Source organism: Epinephelus lanceolatus, chromosome 23 (assembly GCF_041903045.1).
Source record: "Epinephelus lanceolatus isolate andai-2023 chromosome 23, ASM4190304v1, whole genome shotgun sequence".
Taxonomy (NCBI): domain Eukaryota; kingdom Metazoa; phylum Chordata; class Actinopteri; order Perciformes; family Serranidae; genus Epinephelus; species Epinephelus lanceolatus.
Genome location: NC_135756.1, coordinates 31,101,916 through 31,113,674, shown reverse-complemented (window position 1 = coordinate 31,113,674; position 11,759 = coordinate 31,101,916). Strand labels below are relative to the sequence as shown.

General features: G+C 38.9%; 1 protein-coding gene across 2 annotated transcripts; it reads right to left on the bottom strand.

Annotated features, from left to right (window-relative positions):
• Positions 1-1,604: 1,604 nt before the first annotated feature.
• golt1ba (golgi transport 1Ba) lies at positions 1,605-11,016 on the bottom strand. 2 transcript variants are annotated; one of them, XM_033614299.2, is made up of 6 exons: positions 10,840-11,016; positions 9,962-10,053; positions 7,855-8,033; positions 7,559-7,640; positions 7,018-7,052; positions 1,605-4,550 (listed from the first exon to the last, which is right to left on the bottom strand). In XM_033614299.2, exons 1-5 carry the CDS (start codon positions 10,862-10,864, stop codon positions 7,044-7,046), a joined length of 387 nt encoding a protein of 128 aa, XP_033470190.1. In that variant the 5' UTR covers positions 10,865-11,016; the 3' UTR covers positions 1,605-4,550; positions 7,018-7,043. The 2 variants fall into 2 exon arrangements, with proteins under 2 accessions (XP_033470190.1, XP_033470189.1); XM_033614298.2 differs by lacking the exon at positions 7,018-7,052 and having other exon boundaries at positions 10,840-11,013.
• Between the last annotated feature and the right edge of the window lie 743 nt (positions 11,017-11,759).

The following is an 11,759-nucleotide window of genomic DNA, read 5'->3' as shown; positions in this document are numbered from 1 at the left end:
TCATCACAAAGTCCACGTGGGCATTTGTGCCAATTTGAGGAAGTTCCCAGAAGGACTTCCTAAAATATCATGTTCTTGTGAATGGAATGTATGGATGGATGCTTGCGTCCATGGATGTAGCTGGCATAAAAAAAGGCTATTGGATTACCAAATTATTAAATTTTGAATTCTTGATTTTTGGTCAAAACATGTTTTGTGAGGTTACATTGACCTTGACCTCAGCCATCAAAAGCTAATCAGTTCATCCTCGAGTTCCAGTGGAAGTTTGTGCAAACTTGAGGAAATCCCCTCAAGGCATTATTGAGACATCATGCTCACAAGAAGGGGATTGAGACAAGGTCACAGTGATCTTGACCCTTGATCACCAAACACTAACTGGTTCATCCTTTAGTCCAAGTGGATGTTTGTGCCAAATTTGAGGAAATTCCCTCAAGGCACTCTTGAAATACCACATTCACGAGAATGGAATGCATGGATGGACTGACAGACAACCCACAAACAAAATGCCTGCGACCATAGCTGCTGCTGATATTAAAAAGGCCATTGGATTACCAGAATTAATAACTAAGATTCTCCAGAGAGAGTCATAGCAAAATTCAAAATTTATATGCTCTCTGTCCAGTAAAAAATATGTCCAGTAAATTTTAGACCAATTTGACTATTAGATTTTGAGATAGTCAGATTCTTCTGGGGTTTTTTTGGTTAGATTTTAGAGTTTGTCCCGTGGAGTACCTAAACATAAATATAAATAGCAACTGGCTGGTACTTTCAAGATATGGATGAGTGACAAATGAATGGAAAAATCAATATTAAGTGTGTTAGTGATGTAGTGTTCCACTTCAAGCCTCCAGAACAGCTTCAGTGCTCCTTGACGTGGATTCTCCAATTCAAATATCCAACTGAGAACATATGGGACGTATTGGTGCATCCGACGCCGCCAAGTACAACCACAAACTGTCTAGGAGCTCACTGATGCCCTCATCCAGGTCTGGGAGGAGATCCCCCAGGACACCATCTGCCAACTCATCAGGAGCATACCCAGACATTGTTAGTAGTACATACAGGCATGCGGGGGTCATGCACACTACTGAGTCACATTATAAGTTGCTGTGATAAAACTGATACAAGTTGGATCGGCCTGTGATTTCAATTTTTTACTTTGATTTTCGGTGTGATTTTGAATCCAGCCCTCAGTGGGTTGATGATTGTGGTTTCCGTTTACCATTGTCACGTAAATTTGTTCTCAATAACTTATACAATGTACATCAGTAAAAAATTTCCAACTTGGAATAATTCATTCATAATTTGCTGAGCAGTGTATTTATACTTACTTATTACTTATTCAGGTTTTTTTGTCATCTATATCTGGCACCAAAGTGCTGGATGGGCTGACTTACTGATTGGCTCACATCACCTACATCTGTTCTTTACTTTTTCAGTTTAATTTTGAATGGTTACTCTACAACTGCTCAGACAATATGCAAATATATACTGTGTATATCTATATTTGGCATGTGAATGTTGAGAAATCTGATTTATAGTGAATGTAAAGGGTCAATGGCAAGACAGGAAGAAATTAACAGAAACAATATGGATGGCAGATACAAAGCTAACTTCCATAGTTTATTTACAAAAGTGCCATACAGCAAAACATTGTCATTTCACAGGTCACTTCAATTTTCTGGATACCCTAAACAGAAAAAACCCACAGCTGAAGAGTTCATTTTTTCAGTTCCTGGGTTGTGGTGGCGAATTGACGAACTGCTGAAGAACTCTCTCTCAAAGAAAAAAAGGAGACTTTGAACATTAAAGCTCAACACAGTTTAAGGACACAGAGGGATTCTCTAAGTGGTATGATCTTATAAAACTAATGCTCATTTAGATATAAAGGGTCTGTAAGTCCACAAGAATGTGAAGCTGCAGCTGCTTCAGAGTGAAAGTTCTCAGGTTTAAAAAGACTTTTACACAAAAACTGGACAGACTGCTCTAAACCACTGAAGTAATATTTCTGAGTAAATAATACATTCTTTAAGTGAGAAATCATCACCATACCAGTATTTAACATGTTTTAGTCCATATATTTTTTGTTTTTTACAATTTGGCTTTTTTTCATAGTTTTGGCTTTAATAGGACCCACGTTGAAATAAAGCAATAATACCCTTTGATAACAAAAGGTGTACACTTTATATCGCCAACCATTTTCCACAGTATATCTAGTTTTCTACCTCACAGGCAGACACCGGTTCATTTCAGTAAGCTATGAAAATCAGCTTGCAGAGAACTCAACCATGCTGCTCAAACAATCCATTACAATTAGCATTACATTTTGAAAAATGTTCTTTTGGTGATTTGTTTAAGTGCTTGTGTGGGAAACTTCTTGTTGCACCAGAAAGGTTGAGAGACAGGATGGTACAAACATGTATTGAATAAACTGAACCTTGAGTATTTCACAACTAAGCTACCTAGCTTGCTACTAACAGCAAACCAGCTAGCTTGGAGAGCTTTTGTGACCGACTAGCGCTAGCATGTTTCCGGCTGGCTAGTGTGTTAGCTGTTAGCTCACCAACTACAACGGTGATCGAGGTGGCTTTATGAGTGGTCAATAAATTACCAAGCTTCTAGCACCACCTGAACAAACTTCCCCGTCCATGTGTCATTGTGAATTAGGTGTTGTCACTTTCTGATTTGACCAGTTGTTAAAGGGACATTTCACCCCAAAATCCAAACTAGGCCTTCATATTTTCCCTCCTTCCTGTATTCCTTTTTATTTATCTAGATCAGGGGTCTTCAACAACAAGGGTTTTTCGCTAGTGTCTGAGGTGAAGGTATGTCTGTTTGAGTCTTTTGTTCAGAAAGTTACAAAACAATCCACTGTGGCTCACAAGAACCGTTAAGTCAGTAGTTCACCTCGCTGTATGGACAGGTGCCACACAGTGACTTAGCGTTAGCTAGCTAACATGATTGCACAAGATTCATGGTTCACAGTTAGTTAGTCATTAATGCTCTGTACTGTAAATTAAATGTTTTTTATTAATAGGCTAATTTATCCTAGCTAATATATTTGACCCACATTCATGTGTATTTTCAGGCATATTTTAATTAAAAAATAAACTAAATTAAAACTTAAACAATAATTTGGCAGCCCCCCTACAGTAAGTCTGAGGACCCCCTAGGGTTGAGGACCCAGAATGTAGCTTGTGGTGCTCAAAGCACCAAAAAAATACAATTGAAAAACTCAACAGCAATGTTTCTTTCCAGAAATCATGATGTGGTTACTCATAATAATCCACAGACCTGGTTGTGAGCAGTTTCATGTAGGAACCATTTCCTCGCTACCGAACACCTGCCAACCGTATTACTAGTCATGGACTGGAGGCTCATGCTTGTGACAGCACAAGATGTAAACATTAATAGCGTTCTCCTCAGGTGAGCTGTAAAGTTAACTACCTCAGCAGTGCTAGGTGTGCTAGCAGTAGATGCACGCTTTCTTCTATGCAGTGATGCCGTGGGAAGGGGTAGGTTGTTAGAAAGAAAATAGTTCCTACATGAAACTGCTCACAACAAGGTCTGCAGATTATCCTGAGTAACCACGTCATGATTTCTGGAAAGAGACGTCGTTTATGAATTTATTTATTTTTTGGCTCTTTGAGCACCACAAGCCAAGTGCCATCTAGTTTCATTATATTAGAGAGAAGGCAGACATCTCTACACCAGTTATCTCCAACACTCGGCAACTCACACCAAAACACACTAGACTGATAAACAGCACTACAGGTAAGAAGAAAAAAATATATATTTGAGTTGGGGGTGAACTGTCCCTTTAACAGCAGCATTAGTGACAAATACTAGTATGACCTCATAGCACCTCACCATAGATTAAGTAAAGCACGGATCGTTTAAAAAATAATTTATACTGAAGTACTCATTAGCCAACTGTGAACAGAAATAACATGTAATGAAGGGAAAATATTACAATAGCCACAAAAAATGAACAAAGTGTCACAGAATAACTGCAAAGAGACAAAATGCTGGACTTAAGCTTTTGTCCAAATAAAGTTAAAGCACAGGCACAGAAATATGGCAACATGACAGGCTGTCGGTCCACTTCTCATCCTTGTGGAGGGTCAGTGGTTTTGTCTGTTTGTTCCACAGAGTAAGAAAGTCACGTAGACAGAGTCGATGGTGCTCTGAGGGAGTCTTCCATCCTCCATTTTCATGTCGGATGCACTCAATGGCGAAGGGATCAATAGCATTTGAAATATTTATTGTAGTGACCTTAGTGACTCCACCCTTTAGTAAGAGACTGGTGGTGCGACGCTCCGATGAACCTTTGATTGGTAGCACTGACCAGTGAAACTGCAGACAGACAGAAAGCAGTCTTTGCCTGCTGGAGGAGGGGAGGAATCTGAACGTATAACCTTAGCGGCTTTAAATCAGCCCAATGGGAGATTGTGTTGCTCTATAAAACCTGCTGTACTCAAACAGCCTTCTCTGGGTACAAAGAGTCACTGTTATACCATGGTGTTGCTCTCGCCCGCTTGATCCACGTACTGAAAGAAAAGAAAAAAAATCATGTTAAGAGGCAGTTGATTGATTTTCAGCTTCTCCCATGTATAAAGCATGATCTGACACACACACACACACACACACACACACACACACACACACACACTTGTGAGCTTTTGATGAGATGCAAAGTGTTAGTGTGGATTAATCCGATGACTGGACTGCATTGTCTGCCCGCTATCCTGAAGCATATTATAATGGCAAGCATGCATGACTTAAGGGGACACACCACAGGTGAACAGGACAAACAGAATTACTCTGTCACTTTTGGTTGTATTCTTATTACAATTTGGAAATGAAATGAAAATTTTCATTGAAAATGTGCAAATTTGTGCATAGGTTGAGTTCTGTTTTAATTGTGAAGAATCATTCAACAGGTTATAATTTAAAGAACACAAGAATTTGATTCATTCATCTTGATAATATCTCATAAAACTACAAACTAAACTTCACATATAAGCATAATGACTTTAGTTGGGGTTCCATCCATATGTATCACAATGTTCAATAAATCAGTGAAAGAAAATGAAAATTTATGTACTTTTCCATCCACTACTGTTATGTGAAAATTAGGAGTTGGTTCATCAAGATAAGCAACAGGTGGCGTTAAGTCTCCAGCCTGGTGCCATTGTACCACTGCAGAAGAGCACCTACCAGAATAATAAAATCAATAGCTTCAGTCCACTTTACTGCAAAAAATGACTGAAATACGAACAGACTGAAAACTTTATCTTATTTAATAAAACAGATGTTGACAAAGTTTTGCTTTAGGGACATAATTTGCAGTTGAAAAAAGGTAATAATTGCAATGTATGTAATTACAATACTCAGCACATCACAAAGCATTAAAAATCAGCATTTAAAAGTATTGTGAAAACATCCTATCATGGGGCCTCGGCTCATTCCCACCCCGAGTATTTAGAATAGAAAACTGGAGTAAAGCTAATTCTTTTCGAGGGAAAACGGTGTTTAATGGATTTGCTGACAGAGGTGAAATAACGATGCACGCAGCTTTATATGTGAGTTTAACTTTGTGAATTTACCAAACGCTAAAACCCACAAGGCCTGACTCGGCAATTTTACTAAAAACTGACCATTACTGACTACGCAAGCTGTTATTACAAGGTTTTCTTAATAACGACACTAGCTGTGGGTTTGATTTATGGGTTTTTATTTTGAAAAGTGTTACAAAGGATACAGAGTTGGTGGAAATAAGTCTTTTGTTGGGTGGCAGACCCATGTATTAAAGAAAAATATGTAAGAATACATCTGTAATTCATACAGAGAGGTGAAAAAATAACTTTTAACTCTGTGTGATAGGCTTACATGAACTCACTTACTTACAGGGTGGAAAATAATTAATTGTTATAAGAGGCTATAAAAACTCAAGTTTGTCAAGCATGGATTTGGCTTATTTTCCTTGGTTAATACTTTTGGAGACATCCCTATATAATATAACTTAATGCAGAAATACATAACTATTCAGCCAGCGCTAGCTAGCTAGCTAGCTAGCTAGCACTGTCTACTTACAAACTCCTTGATCATTCTGGAGCATAGAAACTTTAAACACTGCTCATTTTCGAAAGGCCACCACTGTTTAGATAATTAAACAGAAAACGGATCATAGCTATTTGTTTCTGGCTGCCCCCAGCATAGCTAGCATGTTAATGCTAGCAAGCTTTTATTTTTCCAGGATCATGCTCGCTGGTGGACGGGAAACAATCTGAACCCACATTACATACATTACTTTATGTAACAAGTTTGTTTCAACCTCACTCCCTCTTGACTTCGCCTGTGTGTTTACTTTCGTCAATTCTGTTTCTGTTCTTGTGCGCTGAGGTGAACTGCCAATCAGAGTGATTTCATTCATTGACGGAATCTGCAGTCAAATCGTCGATGGGGAAAAAAATAAATAAATAAATAAATTAAAAAAAAAAAAAAAAAGCAGATGCGGGCATTTATCTTGTCTTGTCCAATGTGTCGGAAAAGTTGACGTATGATCCAGCAGCCAATGAGATGTCTATGTTTATCTATGTTACCAGTTTGCTTGCCAGCTATAGCAGATCACAAACTTCCCCTGCTAACAGTCACTATGCCATCACCCTTCCTGCAGGACCCATTTTGCGAGGCTGAAGAGATACATTTTTCTGTGCAACATTTATTTCCCATGCACATATTCTCAATAATAGTTCAGAAAAGGCCACAGAAAATGTTGAAAATACCATTAAATAAATAACCTGGACTTCATAGTTGCCTTTGAATCTTGCTTTACCTATGGTGTGTGCCTTTAAAGTCAAATGAACATTAAGGTTTAATCTTAAAAAAAAACAAAAAAGGATTAGCAGATCTCTAACCAAAGTATATATTTCCCCTTTAATCATGAGGTAATTGTTTACTAGATACTGTAAAGCGTATATGTTAGCATGCAAGGGAAAATCGGCAGTGACTGACCACGACTGCTGATTGTCCTCAGAGCCTTACGAAGGCTTTAATAAAAAACAAAGACAGAGAGACATTCACCTCAAAACAAAGCTTCGCACACAACAGCATGGAAGGAGCATGTCCACTAGCCACAACACTATGTGTCTGCTAACTCATAGCTCTAGATGTAAATGGGTACCAGTCCCCACTGGAGACCTCATGAGACTGGGGTTAAAGGCCAGATGACCCTCATATCACTTCATTTCTGAAACCACTTTTTTGATGTTGATATACCACAACATTCTTGCCATGTATACTCAGATCTTGTGATCACTGAATTAATCTCTGACTAGATTTGCAGGTAGTTTCCCAGTGGTTTACTAACCCAGACAAACTGACAGTTTCAGCCAGCTGTAATATGCAGGAGCTGAGCTGTCACTGGATCAGGGCAGTTTGGTTAATCTGTTGTAGCTGCGGTGTTTGAACAGAGTGATTAATAAACAAGAAAAAGCCATGCTGCGTGTGGACGAAGCAGAGCTGCAGGATCGCTGCAGTGCTGGGTAATACATACTGCACTGATGAAGGGCAGGTTTAGGATGGAGCCAAGGACAGGTATTCTTCTGATAAAGCCCACTACAACTGGGAAGAAACCCCTGGATAGGATGAGAGTGAAAGAGAAAGGGAGGAGAAAAGACAAAGACAGTGAAGTCAGAGTCCAAATAAAGAGAACTGCACTAAACAGAGGACGACAATTTATGAAAAAATAATAACATCTAAACATGTATAAATGATTTGGATCTTGTAAAATAAGAATGATGTCCAGAAAGTACAGTAGTTTATTATTATTTAGAGTTTCTTTACCCTTACCTAAACAAGAGGAAAAAGCCGTAGACCTCCAGCACAACTCCGATGATGGGCCAGCCAATCAGCACCACAAACACACCTCCCAGGAAGAAACTGGTGGCTTTCATCTTGTGCTTCTGGAAGAAGAAACGGAAGGTCCTCTCCAGCCCAATGACGAAGGCAAGTCCAGCAACAAACAGGATCTACAGTGTAAGAGGGGGGTGTCAAATTTGGTCCAATATTTGTCCTTTGAAAGTGCAGGAACAACTCCACCTTTTCCTTTATCCTGACTGAGGAGTCTATTTCAATTTTAGCCCCTTTCTCTGCTGCACCTTGCATGCAGCATCCAATCAGACTGCAATAAAGCATTGGTTAGTGCTGGTATAGTAGGACTAGGGATAAAATTTAATTTAATGCTATTAATGTTTACCTTAATTCTGTAATTTTACATGAAGTACGTGGGGTGCTAATCCATAGGATATTATACAAATGTGGTATGAGGACACATCGATGTAAGAAACAATTCTAGCAAAGAAACAATATTAGAGACACATTTCCGAGACTCCTCTTGGTATGTCCCAGTTGTCAAAATAAATTTGATCTTTTTATAGCTAGTATTTGGGAACTGACATTTTGCAGATCACATTTAGCAGGATTACACCACCTATTCTTAAATAATATATATATATATATAACTACTGTGAAGGGGCACTCAACTGATATCAAGATAGGGTGAGAACCTGTGAAAACTGTCTTGTGCTGCTCTGGAGGAGCTTTGTCACGTCTGAGAAAATAACACAGATGATGTCATAGTGATGGCATTGGGGTTATTTCAGTTTTGGCTTGGGGACTTCAGACTTAAGACTGGCCCACATAAAAAGATTTTTCAAATCTTAACAGATGTTGGAAATGTAATGATAAATTTGCCTACTCTGCTCCTATAGTGTGTGCGACAGCCATGATTTGGCCAAAACAGCACACCACACACTAACAGATTACACTCACTAACAACCAAAGTCCGGAGACTCAAAAGTGGAAATCTTGCAAATTTCTCACAATTAAATGTGACTTCAGAACAAACAAGATGGCAGAAGTCAGGCAGGAAGAACTAACTGTTAGTATGTGCACTACTTTTTACAAAAAAAATCAGGAAAACAAAAGAAAAAAATCTGAATAAAGTAATGGAGACAGCATGAACATGGATTGTACAAGTTACAGCTCCAAGTTGGAGGTGAGTAAATTCTGAGTTGAATCCCATTTGACATTGCATTAAAACTGACACCTGCAGGACTGCTGGTTGTCCTTGGGGTTCCACTCTCACAACAGGGATACATAGCAAACATATTGAATGTGTTTACAATTTGAAATCGATGCAGCCAGGAAGGACTTCTGAGCAAATCGGGGGCTGTAACAACACTCACAACATGGTCTTTAGCACCATCAAAAAATCAAGGCTTTGCTGGCTACTGTTGGGAGGGTGGAATGGGGCCAAAACTAACCTGATTTTCATGTAGGGTGTACCCAGCATTAAACAGAAAGTATTAATTATGAAATAGGGGGTGTGGAGTTTAAAGACATCCAAGTTTACATGGCAGGGAGGAGCTAACAAAGACATGATATGGAATTGCATTGTAGGAAATGTGTGAGCCAGTGATTTTGAAGGTCTAACCAAGGTAAGATCTTATGATATCTGCTGCTTCAGTTTTTAATCTGTCACTTGTGAGTCCCCCAATCCCAACAGTGAGAGACAACAGAAGAACAGCAAAGCTAGAGGAGTTGTTGAGAAAGCTGTGCAGCAAAATTTCAAGAACATGTCAGTTAGCCAGTTTTGATACTATCAAGGACTCATGCAGGTGGTTTTACTGTACAACTAACACAGTGTTTGCAAACCTGTTTCTACAAGTGCGCTGAGTCTGTCTTGAACTGACTTAATCAGCACTATCAACCAGGTGAGACCTGATAAACTGCTCCTCTTTTGTGAAAAGCAGAGGATGGACCTTCATGTTAATAATAACTTGAGGACAGAGTGCTTTCCAGGGTCAGCACAAACTCTTATGGAGGAAAGATAGCTGCATCTGTATGTTTCTCAACATTACTTATAATGACAGTTCAATGAAGCAGAAACACTCACATTCCCAATAGCCAGGAGTGCTTTGTCGAAGAAAAGGATCATCCCAAAGAAGAGGAAAAACACGCCGAAGCCTGTTAATCCCATTCCAATCTCTGCAGGACACACACATACCACAGTAAAATTTAATTACTCCATCTGAGATAGCCACTGAAGTGTAGAGGTTTGCTTTGCATGTCACTGACTGTTCAACTCTTAGGAACAAGTGGAAATCACCTAGAAAGTGTGATTTGTATTGTTATGGGTGGCCAATTCAAACTAAACTTATTGTTACAGAGAGCTGCTATAGAGAGAGATAGGCGATGATGTAAGGTTTAACAGGTCCCCAGCTGTTTCACAGCCAAGGCCACAATCAGTTTGTCATCTAGATAAATATCTGGTGAATGCAGCACACTTTGTCCTGTATGTTATACTTGTTAATGATCAACTTAACTGAATGGTTTCAGTATTTAACCTGACAATACCTCAAAGTACTCCGTTCATAGATGGAAAAACAGTTAGGTAAACAAATAAAGGTCAATATTTCAAGTTGAACCACATTCAAACTAAAACAGTAATTTCACTGACGCTTCCTTTGGACCTCCGTTGTTCCCTCTGTATTTGAAGCTAGTCACAGCTTTTCAAATGCGGAATTAAAACATGGCCGTATGTTATTTACAAGTAAAAGGCTTGCCAGGAGCAGCACAAATAGTAGCAGGAGGTAGCTATTAGCTTTCTGGGCCACAGGTTATCGTTATGACACACCATGAGAAAAAAAACTAAGCTAACTTTCCTAGCAACGAATGCTAATTGCTAGTTAACCAAGTGGTGCAGCTGAGATAAAGCCGGTGTCACAGAGAGAGCAGTAGCTCACAGAGATGCTGAAACACAAAGAGTCTTACTTTGGGAGTCCGTTAACGAAATCATCTTGACGCCGAATAAACGGGTGAAGATTAAACAGAAACAGAAAAAATATTATTGTGGCATTCAAGTACTCCTCCTGGAACAATTTGGATGACAGCTGCCACTGCAGCAACAGCCACGTCTTCCGGAAACACACTTTCTCGCGATGTCATCTTCCGGAACAACGCTGTGTCGCATTCAACGTGGCAACTTCACCTTCGTTCTTCACAGAGTTGCGAAGTGGATCGTGAGCTAATTTGGACAATGGTATGTGACCTATGTGACTCACAGTTGGAAGTTCCAACTGTACTATTTTGATGAGTACGAAACTCAGCAGGAGAAATGATTGAGAACTCATAGTTCTCTGAGAAAAGAAACCAGAAGTGTGTGTACATAAAAACCTTGAGGTTGATGTTAACTACGACTCCCTAGATGCATTTCGTCAGCAAGAAACATCCAATCAGTATTCGTGGAAAGAGCTGAGCTGGAGCAAGAGCTGCTAAACTTCAAATTCACATGACATTAAAGGAGAACTACGCACATTTTCTAAATTCATAAATGTTGTTCCTATGGTCTGAGACCATCCAAAAAACAAATATAAACAACTATATCCCAAATCCATAAACAAGAATGCTAAAACTCAGATTTATGTTGTCTTCAAGTGTGGAACTGCTCCACAGACAATGAACTGAGATAGAATCAGAAATACTTCATTGAGTCTGGAGGAGAAATTATGATTTATTGCAGTCGCCCCAATGTAAAGAATAGATTATTATAAGTAGGAAAAGACTATGAAATAGAACTATGTAGATATAAAGCAATAAAGTACAATAAGATATAAATACATATACAAATGTGCATTATACTACAATGTTTAACACTAGTACATATAAAATTGAGAATAAAATATATATGTTTG

Bases quoted from the DNA above. Each gene is read 5' to 3' on its own strand.
- golt1ba (XM_033614298.2), bottom strand. From the start codon at position 10,864: ATGATTTCGTTAACGGACTCCCAAA. The intron at 10,054-10,839 runs GTAAGACTCTTT...TGTGTCCTGCAG, and splicing joins TTCGTTAACGGACTCCCAAA to AGATTGGAATGGGATTAACA. The intron at 7,641-7,854 runs GTAAGGGTAAAG...CATCCTATCCAG, and splicing joins GGCTTTTTCCTCTTGTTTAG to GGGTTTCTTCCCAGTTGTAG.